This window comes from Molossus molossus, unplaced genomic scaffold (assembly GCF_014108415.1).
Source record: "Molossus molossus isolate mMolMol1 unplaced genomic scaffold, mMolMol1.p scaffold_m16_p_8, whole genome shotgun sequence".
Taxonomy (NCBI): domain Eukaryota; kingdom Metazoa; phylum Chordata; class Mammalia; order Chiroptera; family Molossidae; genus Molossus; species Molossus molossus.
Genome location: NW_023425402.1, coordinates 104,956,198 through 104,980,029, shown reverse-complemented (window position 1 = coordinate 104,980,029; position 23,832 = coordinate 104,956,198). Strand labels below are relative to the sequence as shown.

General features: G+C 50.7%; 1 protein-coding gene across 1 annotated transcript in view; it reads right to left on the bottom strand.

Moving 5' to 3' along the window:
• Positions 1-23,832, bottom strand: part of ZDHHC14 (zinc finger DHHC-type palmitoyltransferase 14) — a 139,534-nt gene that overhangs the window by 94,477 nt on the left and 21,225 nt on the right. Inside the window, exons 2-4 of the mRNA XM_036247852.1 lie at positions 19,809-19,908; positions 13,426-13,565; positions 3,249-3,409 (exon numbers count right to left, since the gene is read on the bottom strand). Coding sequence (XP_036103745.1) covers positions 3,249-3,409; positions 13,426-13,565; positions 19,809-19,908 — 401 coding nt within the window. The remainder of the gene's footprint in view (positions 1-3,248; positions 3,410-13,425; positions 13,566-19,808; positions 19,909-23,832) is intronic.

Sequence of the window (23,832 nt, the reverse complement as noted above, 5' to 3'; positions counted from 1 at the left end):
GTGAAAAAAAAGTTTCCCAATCTAGTTTCTAAGCAGGACTCAGTGACCCCGGCGAGACCCCCGGACCTCTGCTGCCGTTCTTGGCTGCAACGTAAGTTCCTGGGACAGTTCTTTCAGCGAAAAGACGTGTAAGGGGTTTCAAAAGCCTTGTAGGAGACCCGGGACACAGACTCTGAGACACACAGCCGCCTCGCCAGAAAGCTCACGATGGGGGAAGCTGTTCAGATGCCTGGCAAATCTTGAACACATCACTCCGACGGCCAGTTTCAAGTGGCCATTATGGGCTCCTATAAGTAGAGGTATACTATGGGAAATTAAAATTAATAACCCTAATAATAAAAGTTTCCACATCTCATTTTTCATATTTTAGTTAGTACAAAACAAATGTGCTAAGACTTCCCTGGAACATTATCTTATTTTCCGGTCGAGAGATAACGGGAGGACTCCGTACGGGAGTGTGCCCCGCACCCCACCAGCTCCACCGTGTATCCCGAGCACGCTGCAGGCTGCTCTGCGAGAATCTGTTTGCAGAAGGTGAAGACAGAACTGGGTGGGAAAAGAGGAGCATTTCTCTTTAAAAAACACTGCCATTTACCGAGCTTAACCCTGACAAGAACCTTCGAGAACGTGCGTCCCTGTCCCCCTTACAGGTGAGAAGACGAAAGCGCACCACCAGCCTGACGTCCCACAGCTTGGGAGGGGCGAGTCCATCTTCCTCCTCGCTCCCTTCCTCTCTTTCTCCTTTTGATTTTTGACAGATGTATAACTAAGGCACCATAGCAGTCATCCATGATCAATGTGCACTGATTGGCTTGCACAGCCATCGCTACGCTCTAACAGCGGGTCACTTCCATTACACCACACCTCAAGACAGCGCACTCCAGGTCTGTGAAGTGAGCGTTTTGGACCACTGTGTCAGTCTCTGTCACGCCCCTCGGGGACAGGACGCGCCGAGCGAGTCTCTTCTGCGCGCCTGTCTCGGCAGCCCCTTTCCTACACGGGAAACAATTTGGCTTCTTCCTTCACCCTACCTCGTTCCTTCACAGAACCTACATCTGCAGGGCACAGGAGGGCAAAGCTGGTTATAAAAAAAACATGTGTGTTGAAATATACTGCCCTGGGCAAAACACTGTGAGCGAAAACAAATGCCTGAAATGAACTTGAGTGCACTGCTCAGCTTCCTCAGCATGCACAAGGAGAACGAAACTGCACTCTGCCAGAGAACGAACTCCCGGGCACTCGGACCCTCGCCCTGTAAGCACAGGCCGGGACATGCTGGCTCGGCGCCTGCCCCGCACGGGGAGGCGGAGAGCACACAGGGTCCCAGGCAGAGAATGCGCTGCCCGGCCTGGGCAGCTGGGCTCTGAGCGCGCTCCCGGACCAGAGGTCTCTGGAGCCACCTGCCCCTGGGGTATGGGCACAGACGACGCGGTTTCTATAGGTCTAGTTCTACTCCTGGAGGGACCCTGGGCCCCATCTCCCTTTCTCCCCTCGGTCAAGACAACCTGGCAGGAACAAGGGCTGAGACCCAGGAGACCCGGATTCGAGGCTCTGGCTGGCCACTCTCTCCCGTTTAACCTTTTCCCCACAGGCTGCTTAGAAGTGATTAAGTTCAATGACAGCCTTCACACGTTATTAATGTGCTATAAATGTGAAGCCTTAAATTAGGAATTAATGTCCTGTCTTTTTTTTTTTTTAATCCTCACCCAGGAACACAGTTAGAGAGAGGAAGGGGGTGGGGGAGAGAGACAAGTGAGAGAGAAACACCAATCGGTTGTCTTCCATATGCTCCCTGAGTGGGGATCAAACCCACAACTCAGGTATGTGCCCTGACTGGGAATCGAACCAGCAGCCTTCGGGTACCAGGGATGATACTCAACCAACTGCACCCCTCTGGCCGGGCAATGCCGTCTTGAAGTCCCAAGATGCAATGACTAAGAAAGAGATGTATCACCAGAGGAAGAAAGGGATCTTCCTTCCCCTTTCCCTACTCAGGACACAAGAAGGCTGCTGCCCATCTGACCCCTCACTACACACTCCCACTACCAACTCCTTCACCGCTCTCCCATGAGAACGGGCGAAGGGTGGAGTCAGGTGCTCAGAGAGGGACAGAGCTGTGCTCCAGCGCGTGGGGACGGCAGACCAGGGCAGGCGCTGTCTACTAAGGCCTACATTCGCACTTCCTCGCGCTGTGGAAGTGGGGATCCCTCAGCCGAGGGGGGCTGGGCATGGAAGCCCGGGGCGCCGGAGGAACAGGGAGAGCGCCGTCTGTCCGTGGCTTCTCGCGCCTCACCTGCCTTCAGAGCCATCACTGCCCTCTGCCACCCTTGCCCAGCCACCACCACGTCACAACAAAGCTGCACATTCACAGACACTCCCAGGGCAAGAAAAAGCTCGCCTTTAATTACAAAAACAGGACTTTCAAAGTTTGTGTGTGAGGGACTGGAATTTATTTGAACGGCTTTAAAATGGATTGCAGCAAACTTTTTATCCTAGGATATCAATATCTAAGGAAAAATGAAGCTATTCATCTCAGTATATATATAGATATGGATTAGATACCGATATAGTATAGATATAGATATAGTTATAGATACTGATATAGTATAGATATAGATATAGATACCGATATAGTATAGATATAGATACAGATACAGATACAGATATGGATAATAGGTATAGATATAGATATAGATATAGATATAGATATAGATATAGATATAGATATAGATACAGATATAGATATAGATATAGATACAGATATAGATAGATAAATACCTTCGTGTTTTTGTGATGCTGTAAGGAAGGAATTCTGGGCCCCAGGCTGCAGAAATAAGACAATGGTCCCAGACACAACCTTTCCAGGCTTACACTATGGACACCAGAATGAGACTGCGATGCTTAGACATGGGAACAGAGCCCAGGCGACCACAGGCCTTCAGGACCGACTTCGACACCTGGGCCACATGAAACATCAGCAAACAGCTCCGGGGCGGAGCATGGCCGCGGCACCACACGCCTCTGGGACACGGGTCCTCCGCCTTACCTCTGACCACTTTCCATCCCACCTCCTACTCAGGTCATCCTGCCGGCAGAGGGAATGAAGACTTCGGGGACTCCCCTCCCCGGTCACTCGTCACCGTCCGGCGCCCTGCCCCTCCTGCGCGGCCCCTCGGCCTGGCCTCCCGCACTGTGGCTGAGCGCAGGTGGGAAGGGGCCGGTGGCCAAGGGCAGACCTTCAGGGTTACCTATTTGCCTTTCCAGGTCGGCGGCTTCATCGGGTGTGGCTCGCGGAAGGACTCCAGGGTCGCTGAAGCTGGTCCGAAGCAGCGTCCCCATCACAAAGAAGAACAGGATGCCACCAACCACGGGAATGGCAGGGGTGATTTGCACTGCTAGAAATGGGCAGCTGCCAACAGGTTGGGAAGGCACAGGGGAGGAAGGAGAGAAAGGAGAAATAATGTTAGGAACCAGCAGTGAACCGTCCGTATTTCCCAAGGAGCTAAAGGTTTCTTTGGAGAAGCGAAATTGATTTCCATTAAGAATTCATCTATGCTAAGCATTTACATTTGGGGAGGTCCACCATCCCCTCCTGTGGACGAGTTAACCCTCCTTCCCAGCCACAACAAGGCAGGACTCTGCCCTCAGGGCCACCCGCAAGGGAGCTGGCAGAAGGAGGAAACAACCCTCAGGGGCACAGGCCTGCACAGCAGGCAGCTCAGGAGGTCGTGCGGCCCACCCTCCCCTGCAGCTGCCCAGGAGACACCCGCTCACAGCGCCTCGCCTCTCTGGGCCGACCAGCTGCAGCATTCCAAGAACAGCAGATTCACTCTCAAAAGGCAAAACACAAACACCCAACAACAACTTTTCACTATTCAGAGTTAATCTATTCAAAAGAGCTTAATGAGTTTGCAGGCCAGTGTCCAAAAAGGATTCAAGGGATTTTGGCGGCTGGGATGTTATAATCTCCTGCTCTTCAAGAAGGCATCTGAGCTACCGTTGATGAACACGGCCCAATGCACTCAATGAAACCCTTCCCTGTCCTCCAGCCCATGAGCTGACACGCAGCCAGGACGGGGGTGAGTCAGGGAAGGGGGCCTTGGGACAGACGCAAGTCTATGCCAGCTGGCTCTGGGGACCCAGGAGCCAGGAAGGCGTTAGGCACCATGCCCTGATCCCCCATGACTGCCTCTTGATGCCACCGCGGGGGCAGGAGGCTGAGGAGAACTAGCTCAATGCCTGGAGCTGAGTGAAGGATCTGCAATGGCCGCGGTCAGTCTATTGCCACCTGCTCGGTGACATCATGGGTGTCGAGGAAGACACCACGGAATCAGTTATAACTCGAGTGGAAAGCACCTCCAAGAGGGCCCACCGAGGATGAAAAGGGGCTGGAGAAGAAAGGACTGGAAAGCTGTTCAAGATGAGGAGGTGAACAGGGGGTACTGGGGACCAGCACCCCACTCCCATGCAGGACTTGCTGTGGAGGTGGGGAGGTCCCTGGTGGGATGGCAAGAGGACCTCCAGGCCTCGAGGACCACAGGCCACGGTCCCCTCTGTGGAGACCAGACACTGGTCTGGTGGAGCCCCGGGTGTTCAGGGCAGGGTGATGCGGGCATCTGGAGTGGTCACCGTGAGCAGGAGACCCCAGGCCTCTCCTGACTCCCCTGCTCGAAGAAACCCAGAGACTTCCCAACAACGCGAAGGAGGTGGAAGGTGACCCCAAACACGACTAGGCGGGCCTGGTGGCCTCCAAAAGAGTCACGTGATTCAGAGAGACGAAAAGACATGGCATTTCCCTCAGGTCCTCCCTCCCCCACGCCAGCCACCTCAAAACTGAACAAGCAGAAAGCAGCACTGTGTCACCCTTGGCTGGGCTGCCAGCTGTGACCTCTCTTCGTGGGGTCCATGGGAAACCACAGACCGCCACTGTCATGCCCGCATCCCTGTGACCCTTTGAACATCCTCAGAGTCTCATGGGAAAGCGAATCCGGCAAAGAGAGCGAGAAGATATAAACAACTTGCTGTAGAACAATATGCGTCATCACTTAAATGATGAAAAGTCCTTTTTAAATCCAACTAATTTTGCTCTGTGTAGAAAACATCATTGTTGCCCTGGCTGGGTAGCTCAGTTGGTTGGAGTGTCATCCCATGCACCAAAAGGCTGTGGGCTCGACTCCCGGTCAGGCACACACCTAAGTTGCAGGTTCGATCTCTGATCGGGCTGCATATGGAAGGCAACCGATTGATGTTTCTCTCTCACATTGATGTTTCTCTCCCTTCTTCTCTCTTTTAAATCAATAAAAACATATTCCTGGGTGAGGATTAAAACAAAACAAGACTCATTGCTTTTCCTGCAGTGTTTCAGGCAAATACTAGCATAATTAACACAAATCTGATTTTATGATTCTAGGCACTGAAAAGCTTCAAGTTAAATAAGCCCTGAAGAAACTGGCCAATTGCACTCGGTATAGACTCCTAGACCGGCAAAGGGGATACTTCCCTGCATCGGGGAGTCCTGACAAGGAGAGAAGGTTCTAACCCGCCCTTCAGGGTGCCTCCCTCTCACGTGGCCACATGCAGAACTTGCATTTCAGCTCGAGACATGTGGGGAATAAAAGTCTGGTCAGCAAATGACCATCTTCCCTTTAGAGATTCAATATAAAGTGACAATAAAAATCATGTTCATACTGCATCAAACTTGGACTCCACAATGGGACCACCTCCCAGTACCATGACCCGGTGCGATGCCATGGGCGACGGGTAGACGCCTCTTCGGGGCATGTCGTTACATTAAGCGGGGCACATGTGGATTGCGACATGGAACATGTATGACGAGCTGGTATTAAAGATCAACTGCTTCAAGTCTATTGATTAAATAAATTTCTGTGACAGCAACTGGAGTTAATTATCAAGGAACTCAGACTCTAGCAGGTCATTAAAAAGCAGTTGTGTTGCCCTGGCCAGTTTGGCTCAGCAGTTAGAGCATCGGCCTGAGGATCAGGGAGTCCCAGGTTCAATTCCCGCTAAGGTAATTACCTCAGTTGCAGTTCGTCCCCAACTCCAACCAGGGCCGTGTGGGTGGCAACCAATCGATGTGTCTCTCTCATATCAATGTTTTTCTCTCTCTCCCCCTCCCTCCCACTCTGAAGATAAATATAAAAATATTCCCAGGTGAGGATAAATAAATAAATAAATAAGCATCTGTATCACAAAACATGACATTATCTTTGATACTCCAGTTGTCATACAAAAAGCAACCCTGCCCTGTATGAAGCCTTGAATACGTGCTGGTGTACCACAAGGAGAAGGAACAGTCCACACTGAAGGCATAAAACTGACCTTGGGACTTCCTGCTGGATTTCAAGTCACATTTATTAGCTCTAAAATATTTTTTTTAGTCTAAAAGAATCTACCCTAGGTGGCCTTTTATTTCGTTAATGGTTAGGGAAACGGTCAATTGTGTAGAAGAGAGGTTTCCAGGATTTAAACTCAGACACCGCCAGCAGAATGCCCATTTGAAGAACCGTAGGGGATAAGACGGCCGTGTTCTTCCTCTTGACCGTTACCAGTGAGCGTAAAGAGCAAACAATGGTGTGGTCTGCAGTGACAGCACCCAGGGCGCAGCTGCGCCACAGACAGGATGGGACGGAGCAGCCAGCAGGACGCGGTCCCCCCGGGTGTTTAAGCTACAGCTCACTTAGCTCCACGCGGCTTCTCCAACACAAACAGTTCGGTGCTGTCAGAAGCCTCCCGGGAAGGTGGCTAAATAGATCTTAGGTTCTGGTGTCTTTGTTTCTCTCTTTTGGGTTGGGAACATAACTTGGTTGACCCCAGATTTTGCCTCCCTAGACGGGTTAATGAGCAAGCCGCGTCCTAAACCGTTTCTTCTTGCCCCGGGCGCACTGCAAGGGAGGCGCCCGCTTTTCCAGGCCGAAGCTCTGGAGGCCTCGCCATCGCCGCCACCCCTGCTGGCCTGTGACATTCGAAATTCCAGATCAGTGTCTTCAGCCCAAGGCTGTGGTCCCCTGAAACACTCTCGTGCAGAGGCAGCATGCTGCGGTGTGAGTGACTGGCATCGAGCATCCATTCCTGTTTCCTGCTCTTCTGGGACAAGAGCCGGAGCACAAGGGGCCACCTGCCCCCTGCCAGGCTTCTCCCTCCTGTGTGACCAGCTATGCGGCGTGGAGGGCCACGCACGAATCTGAAACCCAGCTTTCTCCAGCTCCCTTTTACACCTGCTCCGGCCCCTGCGTGAAAACTCAGGCAGGTTCCCGGATGTTTCTGGTCATGAGATGAAGGTAACAGGAAGTCCTGCGGTCACACGAAGTAGCAGACAGTGTCACTTAGGTAACACGTGTAATAGTCCCAGTCACTAGTGGAAACTTCTAGCCCGATGAGTTAAAGTTCCTCCAGGTACCCGTCTGGCCAGTGCAGTTTCTGGCCTCCGGTGGTTCAGGGTGGGGCGGGGGGACAGAAAAGCGCTGATGGGAATAGCCTGTCACAGGTGGCCTTCTGCACTCTGGGCTGACCAGATGTTCACATCTGGCTGTCTGTGGGTTCTCCAGAAGCCCCCACGGAACCCGAGTGCACTGCCCTTAGGCACCACTGTCCTCCTTCCCTCTTCTACATGAAGAGCGGGCTGCCCTCTCCCTGCCCGGGGCCCACCCTCCCACCTCTCTTTGCCCCCATTCCTGTCTTCCCAGAACCTGGACTGCACTAGACTCCTGGGCTCTGGGCTGCTCTCCTCCGGGGACAGCTGAACAGCCATCTCAGCCTCTGCCTGCCACAGCCCCCCTTCCGGTCTGCCCTACCAGCAGGGACCCCCTTCTCCAGCCAGATGCGGTCCAAGCTCCTCGCCTGGCATCCATGTCCCATCACGCGCTGGTCGCCAGTGTCCCTTCTCACCCTCTGCCCCACCCCCTTTGCCCGAACTCAGAGCCAGGCTGACCTCTCGGCCTTCCCAAAGGGTCCCCTGTCCACCCAGCCCTCGTGTCCGGAAAGCCCTCACACCCCTCTCAGCCCCCAAAGCTCCCCAACTTTCAAGTTCCTGTAAAGACGTGAAAAGTTGTTCTTGGCTCATCCCCAAGTAGAAGTGATGGCTTCTCTGTGTGAACCCCCGTGACCCGTTCGCTTCCCCTCCCTGTGGTACACAGAGCTATTTGCGGACGTGCCTCGGGTACCCCACTGGGCTGAGAGTCCCGCAGGGTGCGACGGGCGCCCAGCACAACGCGTCACGCACGGCAGGTGCTCGGGAAACACTAGGGGAGGAACTCAGCGACCAGGACCCGTGGACTGGCTTTCACCGTAACCGGGAAAGAGGAAAGTCCACTCAGCCAGGCCCTCGGCGTCAACGGTGTGCCTCATGTCCAGAGCCCACGCCCGACTTCTAGGCTTGCTGGGTCCTGTGACTCTTCAAACAGGCGCAAGGGCTCTGCCCTGTCCGGGAGGCGTCCGCGGCTGAGTTTGGAAGGGTGGACTCTCCTGAGGTCCCTGAGTTGAGTGTGTAAATGAACACATTCCCAGCATTAACTAGAACCTTTCACCCCTCCGCACACTAACGGTCTAGCAGATGAAACATCTCATGTTGGTACAACTTTGTGCAATACGAGGTGCTCTGTGACAGTCCTGTCCTGCCAGCCTCTGTGTGACAAAGACCCGTGTTAGTTTTTCCGTGAAATCTCGGATAACTCTTCGTAAAAGCAGCAGCATTCCCTTCCCTAAGCAAATCCTGAGGTCAGTGCCACACGGACCCCTTTAAGCTGCTGCTCAGAAAGCCTGAGTGGTCTGCAGTCTCTCTGGTAAAGACGAGGCAGTGAGCGGACCCTGCCCACGACAGTCTGCTAGACCTCGGGAAGGAGGCGAGACCCGGGGGAGATCTCTGCCACCCACAGCCACCGGCCGGGAGTAACCGCTACGGCCCCGAGGAGCGAAGAAAACCCTTAGCCCGAGTCAGACCACTCAGAAATGGCTCCTTCCCGTTTCTGAGCAACTGGGCAGGGATCCCCAATTCTGAGTGCCATCTGTGAGGAGGAGCACTCCTTCCCCGCGGGTCTGGATTTGATACAGATGATGATGCAGCCGCCAAGCTATGAGCACCAAATGGAGTCCTCTTTTCTGTCTGACGCACGCGACCGACATTCAGCCCAGGCCACGCAGAAAACGGGCTCTGAGCATCTTGTCTTCAGAGAGCTCAGTGGGAAAGCGACAGAAGGGAAAACACGGGGACCTGAAGCCATTTTCATAACAGAAGAGGCATGAGCTATGGGGGCACCAGACCACAGACGATCATGGGATGAACACCCTTAGAACAGTCCCCTCCTATCGGGCACATCCCTGAGGGCTGTTTGACTTTCTTTTGTTTTGTTAATCTTCACCCAAGAATATTTTTCCATTGATTTTAGATAGAATGGAAGGAAAGGAGGGAGGGAGAGAGAAACATTGATGTGAGAGAGACACATGGATTGGTTGCCTCCTGCACGACCCCGACTGGGGTCAGGGATTGAGCCTGCAACCCAGATACATGCCCTTGACTGGAAATCAAACCCACGACCCTTCAGCCCGTGGGCTGATGCTCCAACCACTGAGCCAAGCTGGCCAGGGCAGCTGTCTGACTTCCTATATGGTGACTGAATGTCGTTTATAAACGGTTGACTCACTGTGCACTAGAGGTAAAGACAGAGTCTTCCAGGTAACAAGTAGGAAATGTAGCCAAAGGCTGGGAGGAGTTTTCTCAGTTCCAACAACAATCTTCTCAGATCTTTAGAAAAAAACAATTCTTCGTGCTTGGATCTTTATCCATGAAGGATGGAACTGTTTTCTGGGTGCTATATTACCTGAGACCATGCAATGAGTGTGTTTTGTCATTAATTATGACAAAATCGTGTTACCATCAAACGGATGCTGACATCCAGAATCTGTACTTTTGGTAACTCTGCGTTCATATTTAGAGACTGTTGTCATTTGACATAAAACGGATTCCTTGGACAGAATCCTGGGACTAAATTAATTTCTTAAACATTTCAGAAAACCTGGCTTTCATTATTGGGTAGCTAGGTCTCTCTGTTTTTCCACAGGACATTCTTGGGGGGAAGATTAGCTGTCCTTGAAAACAAAAACAAAACAATATTAACGAATGCAGCAGAAGCACTAAAACCAAGTGGCCGTTGGCACAGAGTGGAGAATCTTTTTCCGTATCAAAACAGGCGAGTCATCTGTTAATATTTTGCTGCAAATGGAGTCACACGCAGACATATCCTGTTCATTTAGCTCAGGACCCAGAACTACAACACGGCCTGGGCTTGGCATCTTTGCTCCGTACGTGGGAAAGCGTGAGCGTGCGAATACAATTCTCTACACATCAAAATGAGGTTGGCAACTGACGTTTCTACAGGAAGCGTAAGTGGCCTGGCTTCACTGATGCTGTGTCCCAGAGGGCTTCTGTGTTTCAGAAATCTCAGAGTCTTCATTGCAATGCATTTCCATAATACACAGTTAAGGCCAATGATCACAAAATGAAATAATATGAGCCAATGACTCACATGTCTGAAATAATAACAGAGTTGCGTTGTGAAGAGTGGCGGTTGGAATAAAAAGGATCTTTTTCCTTTTCATATGAGTCACTATAAAATAAATGTATTTTTCATTTGTAGGCAGGTGATGGTGTTCATAAACACCGTCAGTTGTATGATTTGTTCCTTCATCACACACATAGAAATGTACCATCACAGGGCAAAGATAAGCACTCTGCTTGGAGGCAAACACAGGGAAAAGCAGACACAGAAATAACATCCACTTGCAACTCTAGAATGGGAGAAAACCAATAGGTGATTTCATAAAACTCCCAAGGGTGCCATTCCCCTTACAAGACACCCACGGCAGCACCCTGTGTTTGCAAAGCCCCTTCTGACTAGTTGCACATAATGATGAATCTACCAATATTATGTAGAAGATGGAATTTAAATAAACAGGCCCAGGGACCAAAGGGGGGAATATAACGAGCAAACTGGAAGAAATAACTCACACCCAGAGCGAAGGGGGTGAGAGCAGAACCCCACTTATAAATGTGCAGGCTGTAAAGATGACTCACCGCGTCATCAAACGCTCTACAGGCTCCTTTTTACAACCATCTCCATCTACTGTCCCATCTGACAACTGTAGCTTCCAGGCTCACTACGGGGAGAAGGCAGGGGGAGCCCACCCTACTGAGGACAGCCCTGAGGAATCTGGTTTTTCCCTGCAAGCCTCCCAGCTAGAGGCCGACACACAACAGGGATGTCTCCGAACACAACCCGGCCTTGCCTGAATCCTGTAGAGCTCCTATGTGACAAAGTCAGTCCTGATGGTTAACTCTGGGGCTCCCAGACCACCCAGACAGGTCTAGTTATAGACAGAAAACATGGGAATCTGTAGTTTAGAAATACAAGCTTCATGCCCTGGCCAGTTTGGCTCAGCGGTTAGAGCGTCGGCCTGCGGACCGGAGAGTCCCGGGTTCGGTTCCCGCTAAGGGCACATACCTTGGTTGCAGTTTGTCCCCAGCCCCGGTTAGGGTTGTGTGGATGGCAGCCAGTCGATGTGTCTCTCTCACATGAATGTTTCTCTCTCTCTCTTCCCCCTTCTCTCCCTCCCGCTCTGTCTGAAGATAAATGCAAAAAAAAAAAAAAAATTTCCTCAGGAGGATTAAAAAAAAAAAAAAGGAAAAATACAAGCTTTAAATCAAAGTGTGTAAACAGCCCATTATACCCATCTACCATTAAGAAAGTAAAAGGAGTCCTGGCCGGTTTGGCTCAGCGGTTAGAGTGTCGGCCTGCGGTCCAGAGAGACCCGGGTTCGGTTCCCGCTAAGGGCATGTACCTCGGTTGCAGTTTGTCCCTGGCCCTGGTTGGGTCGTATGTGTCCCTTTCACGTTGATGTTTCTCTCTCTCTCTCCCTCCCACTATATCTGAACAAAATATCAAAAAATGTCCTCAGGTGAGGAAAAAAAAAAGTGAAAGGGCTTGTTAGGGAAAACTGGTGTTTCAAAGTTTTTGCCAAATGATTTTGAGTTTGATTTAAAATTCCAGGAAGCCAAAGGTTTCCGCCTAGTGTGTAAACAAACCAGCATTTCTCTGCCCCAAACTGCCTTCTTATTGAGTCGTATGAGTTCCTTGTATATTGTGGGTATCAGCCCCTATCAGATGTATCACTTGCAAATAGATTCCCCAGTCAGTCGGTTGCCTTTTTGTTTTGTTGGTGGTTTCCTTTGCTGGGCAGAAGCTTTTTAGTTTGATGTATTCCCATTTGTTTATTTTTTCTTGTGTTTCCCTTGCTCGAGGAGATGTGTCCAAAAAGATATTACTCAGACTGGTGCTAGAAAGTTTACTTTCTGTTTTCTTCTAGGAGTTCTATGACTTCAGACCTTACATTTAAGCTTCAACCCCTTTTGAGTTTATTTTTGTATATGGTGTAATAGAGAGTGGTCTGGTTTTATTTTTATTTTTTGCAGGTCCATTTGTCTCAACACCACTTGTTGAAGAGATTGTCGTCATTACTCCTGTGTATATTTTTAGCTCCTTTATCATAGATTAATTGACCATATAAGCAAGAGTTAATTTCTGGGTCCTCTATTCTGTTCCATTGATCTATGTGTTTGCTTTGTGTGCCAGTACCATACTATTTCGGTTATTATAGCTTTGTTGTATAGTTTGAGATCAGGGAGCATGACATCTCCACCTCTGTTCTTCTTTCAAGATGGCTTTGGTTATTCAGGGTCTTCAGTGGTTCCACATAAATTTTAGGATTATTTGTCCTAGTTCTGAGAAGGATGACATTGGTATTTTGGTAGGAATTGCACTGAATCTGTAAATTGCTTTGGGAAACCAGCTAAGAGGAAGGGCATCAATAAGGATACAAAACCCTCCCCTATATTTACTGTTTCCAGGCCTCCAATGGTTGACTGATGAGCAAGAAGGCAGAGTCTTATCAGACCTTCCAGGACTGGACACCATTGTCCAGAGAGAGGTCCCTGCTGTATGCCCAGTGCCCCAGACACTCCCTGCTGCAGAGTAGGCACTCAAGAAACACTTGCTAAACTAGATCTAATAGAATCACCAGAGCAGACCTGAGTGGTAGGGATCCACGCTGTGTGCGGTGACTGTAAGATGCGTTATAGTAAAGACCGTCGCTCAGTTGAAAGACGTCCAGAAAGCGTGTGTGGGGATAAGCAGACACCCATTCAGTGCCCTCCCCACTCTGCTGACAGCACTGTCCTGTCCCACCACAGTGCTTCTCACCCCACTGCCACAGTTCATTTCCTCCTCCTTCTGGGGGACAACGAGGGCCACCTCCTTCCTTTTGCAAAGGAAGAATCACCACGTACATTTTCCTTTATGCTATTTCCCTAAGAATGAAGAGGAACTGATTTTGGTGTTCAACATAATCATCACAAACCTCTTAGAACCAATAACAGGACGGATAGGGGCTAAACACAGACGACGGTGTAGGCGGAGCCGCACCTGAGTCCGGACAGCAGGCTCTTTCTGTCGTAACCTCACAAAACAAGGCGGTGTCAGGAGTCGAGACACCGTAATCTGAAAAACAACCCATGGTACGTACATGAAATGGAAATATGATGCTTTTCACTAGCGAAGAAAAAGGCTACACATTTATTTAAAAAAAAAAAAAAGTATATTACCCCCAGAGAGAGAAATAAAAACACAATAAGGCAAGCTGATTAACAAGCCCAGGGACCCCCCTGACACCAAGCTGGGGGCCACCAGGTGCAGACAGCTTCCGAGAACACATTTGGTAGGAAAGGGAACAAAATTAACTTCTGCAAGAGTTTCTGGACACGGGGTTGCAGCTGAGGACTGCTGATTTATTTTTCCCTCCTCAGTGTTTGTGAATGGATTCATTTTTTCCTCACCCAAACACTGCCCGTGGTATTGACTATTCTCTTTTATAAAGTGTCCTTGCACTAAAAATGATGAAGGCCTTCCCTTCGCCCAACAGTGGGGAGGACTGACTCCTTCCATGTCATTATCCAGCCCATTAGAAGGCCAGGTCAGAACAGACAGATACAGGGGAGGGTCCACCCTTGCTAGACACATGGATGTGGTTACACAGTTTTTAAAGTGACAGGCAGCAAGCCAGGGAGACTGCAGGGAGAAGGTCAAATGACATTTTTTTTATCAAGAACCGATGTTTCAAGCAGTTTCACATATAATATGCCCTGTGTTCTCTACAAAGTCTATGACCGTGGTATTATTGAGACGGTCTACAGAGGAGGAAACAGCCCTCAGAGGCTCACTGACCTGGCTGACACAGCCCAGCCGGTCAAGTTCAGGACCGGCATTCAAGCCAGACCAGTGCGTCTTCAGAGCCCATGCACCCATGACACGGTCCCTGAGCTGTGACACAGTGAAGCCTCCACATTCGCTCGGTAGAGTGTAGTAACAGTTGCATCTGTTTTCACCTTTTTATAAGGGTCTCAATCACCATCACTATGTAAGTAAGAAGGCCTGAAACTTGGTTTAGCTTCCGAGACCTGCCGAGTTTGAGGAGACGACAGGCTCAGGAGTCATGGGTGACGGCACCTCTCGAGGATGCATCGCCAGCAGATGGGCAGGAAAGAGCCGATTCGTGGACCTGCCAAAAGGACAGCCGGGCACAGGATGCAGGATCCTGACCGCTGTGAGCACGGGCTGAAGCCCGGCTCGGGCGGCGCGGTGGGAAGTGGCTGCTGGCCAAGGAAAGAGACAGCCACCGACGCGTGGGACTCCAGGCAAGGGATGCAGGCCACATTCTGGTTTCTGCACTTCTAGGGACACACAGGGTCCTCCACGGCTCAGCACCCATGAACTCCAAAATCCAGCACATTTCTCTTGGGCTCGGCTTCCCGACTACACTCAATCAAGAACAAGCTCCGGGAGTTCGACGTACAGCAGGCTGGCTTCCAGAGTCCCTGGGAGCCGAGCTGTGAGCCCGAGTGGTGAAGACTGCTCCTGTGACTTCAGAACAGACGGTCTTCACCTGACTTGCTTCGGTACTGGGGGGTCTGACGGGTAGAAAGCTAAAGCAAATCTCTCACGTGTGAAAAAAGACAAGTTTCCTAAAATGTGCACATTGGGCCCACGGAATAACTCGCTTCCCGTGAGAAGAGGGCGGGCTGAGCCCGTGTGGAAGGGCGTGCGCTGCTCTGGTACACGCTCCCATCACGCAGCTGGACAGGGACCTCAGAGTACAGGGCACAGGACAGAGAACACCGCAAGTCTGAGTGTCTGTGCCAGGTACGGCTGAGACCAATGATGCACTTTTTGTGAAAGTCCTAGAACTCACTGGGCAAAAACTGAAGACGACCCTGTTGTTGACCAATTCATGCCTTCTCCCCACCTCCCTCATCTAGTTGCACTTTTCAAGTGTCTTTTCTGGGGTTAAACTTTCATATAGTCTCTGCAGTGTCCTTTAAGCCACAGACTTCTGAAATAAACATCTTTTCAGTTCATTTCCATTTTTTGTTGTTGTTGATCCTCACCTGAGGATATTTTTCCATGGGGGTGGGGGTGGGGGGAAACATTGATGTAACAGAGACACATCAGTTGGTTCCCTCCTGCACGACCCCAAACCCCGACTGGGAATGGAGATTGAAACTTCCAACCCAGGTATGTGCCCTTGGCCAGAATCGAACCCACGACCCTTAGGTCCTCGGGCTGATGCTCTAATCGCTGAGCCAAACCAGGCAGGGCTTCAGTTCATTTTCAAATAGAACAAGGTTCCCGAGGACTGCCCAGTGGCAAACACGACTATTAGTTAAAATTTAAAGAGAGGAGGTTAACAGACAAAATAATGTTCATTAGTTCTGGAAAAAATTGTGGAAACAGCCTTAAGGAATAAGTGGAGCGACCTCTGGGAAAAACATAGTTCCTGAGCAATCGCCACAGGGACTGGGCACGGGAAGCAGGCCTGGCCACCCTGGTGGCATTTCTGGAGGGCGCGACTGCCACACGTCCTTGGGAATTTGCCAAGCAGATGGCAGAGCTGGAGCATCACCTGGGGATCTGAGACAGAGGCACAGAGAGGGGTCAGGAAGGCAGCTCGGATTTGGGCCTCACTCCTCACTCCTCCTGTGCCACACTGTCCAGGGGATTTCAACAGCAGAATCAGTGAATCCAAGAGACTGTCGAGTCCTGGGGATGGTCTTGGACGTTGTCCTGAGACACTTTCCTGAGAGGGCTGTCACATGGCTGCCAAAAACATCACTGTGTGTCTTATGAGGCTTGATGGTGTCAAAATGCAGACGTCTACCAAGCAGGGACACCCCCAAAATAAGGGGGGTGCTTTTCACTGCTCCCTCTGCACCTCCTTGCTCAGTAGCGAGCTCGTGTCTGGAGTGCTTACCCCGGACGATTCTCGAAGACCTGAGTTCTCAACGGGTCTCCCTGGGGGGGAGCACACCTGCTGCGGGGTCGAGACGACAGGGTCTCAGTGTCGTCAAATACAGCGGCAAGCCCACACGATGCTTCTTAGATGACAAGAGCTCCTGAGCCAGACGGGTCGGAAAATGAGTGAACTGGGCCGAGGGGTACCAGCTGCGATTCCACAAAGGAGCTGAGAACTCAGCGTCTCCTCCAGAGTGGACAAGAGGAGCCAAAGTCCGGGAGGGGCGGGGACACGGAGGCAGCCAGCCTCTGCCGGGCCGTGTCAGTCTGTGGAGAGAAGATCCACGGATGCTCCGACAGGGTGGGATGGAAGGTACCATGAACAACTGCTCTTAGGAAGGCGCGTGTGTACGCCAGTGCCTGCAGAGGTACACCCCTGGGCTGGCTGCGGGAGGCGCTGCCCCCAAGGCTCAGTGTCCCCAGCTGCCTCGCCCTCTCCCCGTACCCACGGACCGTGCCATGAGCCAGCAATAAAGCCGATGTCTGCCCAGGTTGGAGGCCCCCGGGTCCCAGCTCCAGAAGTTCTTAAATAATGTGGCCATCAGCTCTGCCCATAGGTCATAGGGGTGGAACCAGCCGGCGTGGTGCACACGCATTCATCTAACCGAAGCAGATGGGTTCACAGTCACTGAACTGGGACGAGGAAAGGGGGCCACTTCGAGGCTGGTGCACATGGGGGCACAGGTAGTCAAGCCCTTCCTCATCCATGAGCGTGAGGGTGGGTGAGACTCCTAAAAGCTGAAACAACTCCTGTGTGAAGAAGAAAAATAGCAAAGGCAAGTAGGAAAGTGTGAAGAAGGTTCTGGAAGAGACTGAGGAGGGGTACCACTCTATTCCCAGCCTTGCCTGGAGTCTGAGGCATCCACCTTGACAAGACCGAGTGACTGACAGCTGAGAGAAGAACGTGACTCAGTTCCACGCTCGAACCTGGGTGAGTCCCGGGGGCCGCCAGTGAAAAGTTCCACGGTGTTGTGGGAAGAACTCCTTAGAGAGCGAATCAGACCTGGCTTCAGATCTCAAGTCTGGCGCTTACTCTGTAGGCCTGAGAACCCTCTCCTGCTGGGGTTTTATGCTTCACTGCATTACTGATTCGACCTCCAGCTCCCCTCTGCCCCCGATATGGTTGGCTCTGCTGGTGACCAGCCCCCATCCTTAGGTGCTTCCAAAAGTCACCTCAGTAACAAAAGACACCTTTGTCTCCTCATCGCTTAGGAAATGCCAAGGGTTTTGGAAGCTGCGAGCCAGGAACAGTGGAGGAAGCTCAAAGACACATTTCTTATGATAAATCCCAGTACCCCAGTACGGTGGGTAGCCTCTTGGAGGGCTCCAGTGACCCTGCCTCCAAGGTACCCACAGTCACCTGGAGCAGGGGCTGACCCTGGAGACTTCTTGTAGAAAGAGGCCAAAGTGATGGGGTATCACTTCCAAAGATCACAAAACAACAGCAACTGCTGTCGGGCTCTCTCAGAAGGAAGCCTGAAGCCATCCTCCGGTGGTGGCCTGGGGCCAACGGGCCCCTGGTGAGTGAGCTCAGACTCAGATCCTCCCCGTCGGGCCTTGAGGTGACGGCAGCCCTGGGGGACAGCCTGAGCCAGAGGACACAGCCAAGCTGCACCCAGGAAACATGAAATAATTAGTGTTCGTTGTTTTGAACTCCTAAATTCTGGGATGATCTGTTACAAAGCAACAGCTCACTAGTGCACGTGACTGCATTGTGAATTACATATGCCCAAATATTCTTCTTCCAAGAGTGAATCAGACCGGATCACAGCGAACAGAGTAGATCCTGGGCTCCTTTCTACTGGTCACGTGCTCCGACTAGCCGAGGGGCACACGAGGCCCTTCTGGATGGAAGGAAAACGTACGGATGGTGAGTTTGGGCTCTGCCTCTGAGTAGCCGGAGCTTGAGTTACCTCCCCATGGGCTAAAGGGCTATGTTCAAGGCGATGTGGGCATTTTACAGAAACAGTGACCAGGACAATCTGCCTTATTCCTATGTGAAAAGACAGATATAAGGCACTAATATGGAACGAGAAAGCATGTTTCTTTCTTTTTTTTTTTCCTATCCTTACTCGAGGACATTTTTTCATTTTTTGTTCAGAAAGAGAGGGAGGGGGAGAGAGAGAGAGAGAAACATCGACGTGAAAGGGACACATCAAGTGGCTGCCACTTGAACGACCCAACCAGGGCCGGGGACAAACTGCAACCGAGGTACATGCCCTTAGTGGAAACCAAACCCGGGTCTCTCTGGACCGCAGGCCAACGCTCTAACCGCTGAGCCAAACCAGCCAGGGCAAGAGAAAGCATATATTTCTGAACAACCACACGCCACCGAAGAGACCTTAAAATTAAACTGGGGAGCTGGACAATGGCTGTGTCTTTATTTATTTATTTTTTTTATCCTCACCCGAGGACATTTTTCCATTTTTTGTTCTGATAGAGCGGGAGGGAGAGAGAGGAAGAGATCGAGAGAGAGAAACATCGATGTGAAGGGACACATCGAGTGGCTGCCACCCACACGACCAACCAGGGCCGGGGACAAACTGCAACCGAGGTACATGCCCTTAGCGGGAATCGAACCCGGGTCTCTCTGTACCGCAGGCCGACGCTCCAACCGCTGAGCCAAACCGGCCAGGGCAATGGCTGTGTCTTTAAAAACTGCAAATAAACTGAAGTCAATTCAGTGAGTGCAAATAAACCCTTCTGGCATTTCTTAAAGGTCCTCTTAATTCTCTTTACCACTGCATATCTCTAATCCTGTGCTAGATACCACCAAACATCTATTTCCCCCTTCCGTATTCCTAAAAAAATATGTCCATCTTTTATATAAAATGGTAAGAGAGAAACCCTTACCAGTGAGCCTTGGTTTTGAATGAGTTTAAAGAATATTCTTTCTGGATTAGGCCATGCCAACTTGCTCCTGTGGTTTTACTGTTATGAGTGGTATAAAAAAAATAAAGCCAAGCCCGGCTGGTGTGGCTCAGTAGTTGAGCGTCAGCCCACGAACTGAGAGGTCCCGGTTCGATTCCCAGTCAGGGCACATGCCCAGGTTGCAGGCTGGATCCCCAGCAGGGGGCGCGCAGGAGGCAGCCAATCAATGTTTCTCTCTCACATCAATGTTTCTATCTCTCTTTCCCTTTCTTCCCATCTAAATAACCAATAAGAACATATTTAAAAAATAAACGAAGTCAAAGTCTTCGTGGGGGACACTGTTCATAAGGAAGGCTCAGAGAAAAAGAGTGCCCAGGGCAACAAAGAGCCCGTGAGAAGCCTGCAGCCCTCGCCTGGGCCTGACGCTCACTTCAGGGCTGTCCAGATGCCAAGGATGCCCGGTTCCTGGGGACGACCAAGTGCCAATAACCCTTCTCCTCTCCCCTCGGAACCGGCAGTACTCACTCTCACTAGCGTGCCAAAACTTCCCAAAGGAAAGAAAAAGAAACCAGCCACCAGCCGTCTCCCGAGGAAGCTCCGTGTCGTGGTCCCCGCCAGGTTTCTTCTGGAAGACAACAGCCACACCTGGCGGTTGAGATGGTTCCTAACTTCATGCACCTCTAAGTCTGGTGACTCACACCCACCCAGGAAGGCCCTTCCACCCTCTTGCTTTAGTGCATCTCAAACCTGCCTTTCCCCCTCGATTTGTCCTTCCTTGCACAATGATTGCAGCAGGTGGGATACTGCAGAGGCAGACAGAACTAAGCAAGCTTCATTTTTGCTTTTCACTGCAGCCCAATATTTTAGGCTCCACTCCCTCATCAACACACTCTTTCAAGTACTAACTACGGACTAGTTAGTGGGTGGATTTGCAACCTGGCAGGAGATTGGCCACGTCCACAGAGGGCATCATGGTATAGCAAAAAGGGCACTGACTGGATGCTCAGGGTCCTGCAGCCTGTCCATGGCAGTGACAATAATGTACTCTCAGAACTCTGAGATAAAATTAGCTTAGAGAGCAAACTCAGATTCAAAATATAGTTGATTCACCCTAATGACCTATACAAGATGATAATAGCCACACTATCATAGTCCCAAGTTGAAACAACCCAAATGTTCACCAATGGCAGAATACACTGACAAATGATCTATTACTACAATGGAATATGTTGCAGCAATGCTGCCAATGTACTATTTGCTACGTGCAACAAGTAAACAAGTATCACGTTGAGCAAAAAGAGCGTGCAGTCATAATCACAGTGTCTCCCCTGCCTGGTAAGTATTACAAAAATGCACCCGAAACCTAGATAATCTTATTAACCAATGTCACCCCAATAAATTCAATAAAAGTTTTAAAAAAAAACTATTATGTAGAAGAAGAGTGCACCATGAGTTTTGAGCTATAACGCTCAAAAACAGGCAAAAGTAATTAAACCTATGATGTTAGAGGGCAGGACAGCAGCTCCTTTTGAGGGGCTAGTGGCTTAAAGGGGGCACGAGAGGTCGTGGGTGCCGACCTCTTTTTTTTTTTTTTCTTTATTGATTTTAGAGAAAGGAAGGGAGAGGGAGACAGAGAGAGAAACGTCAATCAGAGAGAACATCAATTGGCCGCCTCCTGCATGCTCCCCACTGGGGATCAGGCCCACGCTCAACCACTGAGCCACATCGGCCAGGCAACAGTGATTTCTTTCTTGCTCTGAGTGCTGGCTCTACAGCTCCAATAACTGAAAATGTATCAAGCTGTACTCTTAATTTGTACACTTTTCTGCACTACATTATGTATCGATAAAATGTTCACTTAAAAACATGTATTGACTTTATGTGTGTATATACGTATGCAGCTGGTGACAACGGGCAGCTTTGGCAGTACCCCAGAGACTGTCTGGAAGTAGGCAGCTAAAGAGATTGGGAGGCTCCCTGGGCATAACCGGCGTGAGCTCGGAAAAGAAGTCCTGTGTGTGACAGCGATCATGGGAGCCAGACCGAAATCAGTTACAACGTGCTCTGCTCAAAAGGCAGTAAAAGACCCGGAGAGGGGGACGTACAGCATCTGTCCCTGGCTATCCACCAGAGAGGTCTACTGTCAGGACGGGGCGTGTTCTGGTCACTGGAGACGCTCGCTATGGGAGGTTCGCCAGGCCTCACCGATCTCGGATCCACGTAAGGTCCTCTCCCTTCGTCTCATTCCCCTTGCCCTACTCCCCAGCCTCCTGTCAACCACAAATTCAATTCCCTCAGCCCAGAGGTGAAAAGAAATTCTGGTCGCTGTCAAATGGCCACACTCAATCCAGTGGCATCCTGTTGATACCACAGCCATCTGCTGGCCCCTGATACAAACACTTCTGAAAACACCGTGACAAAATTGAGTTCCTGGACCTGCCAAGTTAAGAACCAGAGGCCATCAAACACAGCTCCCCAGAGACCCAGGCCCCAGAAACGCCATGCACTTGGAAAAGGTTACTCAGGCTTTCTGTGCCTGAGACCTTGGTGGCCACTCCCCACCACCCAGAGAAGGTGGTCAGCCTTCCCAAGGTCAAGGCAGCGAGACTTTCCAGTAGTCAAGAGGCTTCGGGCTCATATAGCCAAAGTCAGGGGTCTGTCCTTGCCTCAGGGGTTCCTTCAAGTTGTGTGACATTTATCGTAACTGGCTCCTCTCTGTCCCACTGACTACTAACTAAACCAGAAACTGAAGTCCTATACTGGGGACTTTTTCTGATCCAACTGCTGGGTGAGATATGACTATGAAACAACAATAACAATGTCATTGGAAGGTATTTTTGCTGTACTGATCCCTAACGCAGAGCCCCCCATCCCTACAGGAAGCCCAAAGCCCCAGCAGCCACGTGGTACAGAGGGCATCCAGTTGAACACAGGTGAAGGGGACCACAGCTGGACATGGAGAGAGAGAAGAATTCGTGTCCTACCAGAGTTCTGAACGTGGACAGGGAAATCCCTAGAGAGGAGAAGGCAGGGTCCCCGCTGCACTGGGCACTGACTATACCGCACCCCGAGGGGGCGGGGGCGCCGCAGCAGTCAGGGCTGGCGGTGAGCTCACTTGTTTGCTTGTTGCAAAAGGAGGGTGAGAGCCCAGAAGCATTTATACCTGCTGGCCTTCAATATATCATATCCCAGCTGCTATCTAAATTTCTTAATCTACATTTTTCACACTTGCTAATGAAAACTCAACTCCTGTTGTTTCTATAGACAGCCAATTCTGGCAAAGCAAACGCATTCAGGACACCTGGTGTGAGTGGTCAGCCACTGTCCAGAGAAAGGGTGACAACTGGGAGTCCCGTGGTGCAGCGGGGAGAGCACAGCGGTCTGAAGACCACGGCGGGGCCTGAGACCCTGGCATGTCCCTCTCTGTGAGCTACAATGTGATCATCCACAAAACGAGGGGCTGGAAACCAGTGTGCCCTTCCAGATCCATGACAGATGGGCAAGGAACCGTCTTCAAATCAGAAAATGCCCGGATTCTGATCTCTGATTCCATCACTAGCTGTGTGACTCGGGCAAATGATCTAAACTCTCTGAACCTCGGCTCCTTAATTTGTGAAACCAAAGCAATAATAATCAGACAATAATACACATAAGGATAACATAGAATACACATAAGGATAACATACAGAAGCTATAACACTATAAGAATAACAGTGAAGACTGGATGAGCAGGTGTGTCTGTGGCGCTTAGTGAGGTTCTAGGTCCGGGGCAAACAAAGGATGCCGGAGAAGAGAACAGAGGGGCGGTGTTTCTGCTGACAGAAGCCCAGAGAGCAAAGGCTGCGATGAGGGCAGTAACAGCGCAGTCCTGGAGCCACGCCACGGTCACAGCCGTGCAACATCTCTGGTGAGAACTCCCGCGGTTTCTGTGCACATTCAGGGAGGCTGTGGCTCTAACAAAGGGAATGGCAAGGAGGGCCGATCCCCTCTGCCTCTCACCCACAGCAGTAAGCTACTCAGAGCAACCTGTGCCGACGGCAGGAATCAGCTGTCCCCGCTCTGCGCTGTCCCCGCTCTGCGCTGTCCCCGCTCTGCGCTGTCCCCGCTCTGCGCTGTGGGCAGGAGTACCAGCGCCGACCACGCTTTCATTTAGAAGCGGATACATTACTCAAGGGGCCCTGCATAAACTACTTTGGAAAGCTGACGCAACAGTTACACACGTCTGTTCAACGCTCCCAAACACGAGGATTTTCTCACTGAGCTCTCTTGAACTTTGTGTCAGAGATGATGAAATACTACTTGTACAGAAACATAAGCTTTCCCTTTACACCGGAACATGTAAAATATGCAACAAGGACGATCAGGATGCTTTAAGAATGTTTCGTGTAGTCGAATCCTAAATTCTAAGGAGTGCTCAAATTAGAAAATACAGATATTGAAAGATGGATTTTTTTATCTGTTCCAACAAATCCACCCACTTCTAAATACGCCATTAATTTATTATCACTCTCTTCCCCCAAAGCAGCCCGTGTGTGTGTGTGTGTGTGTG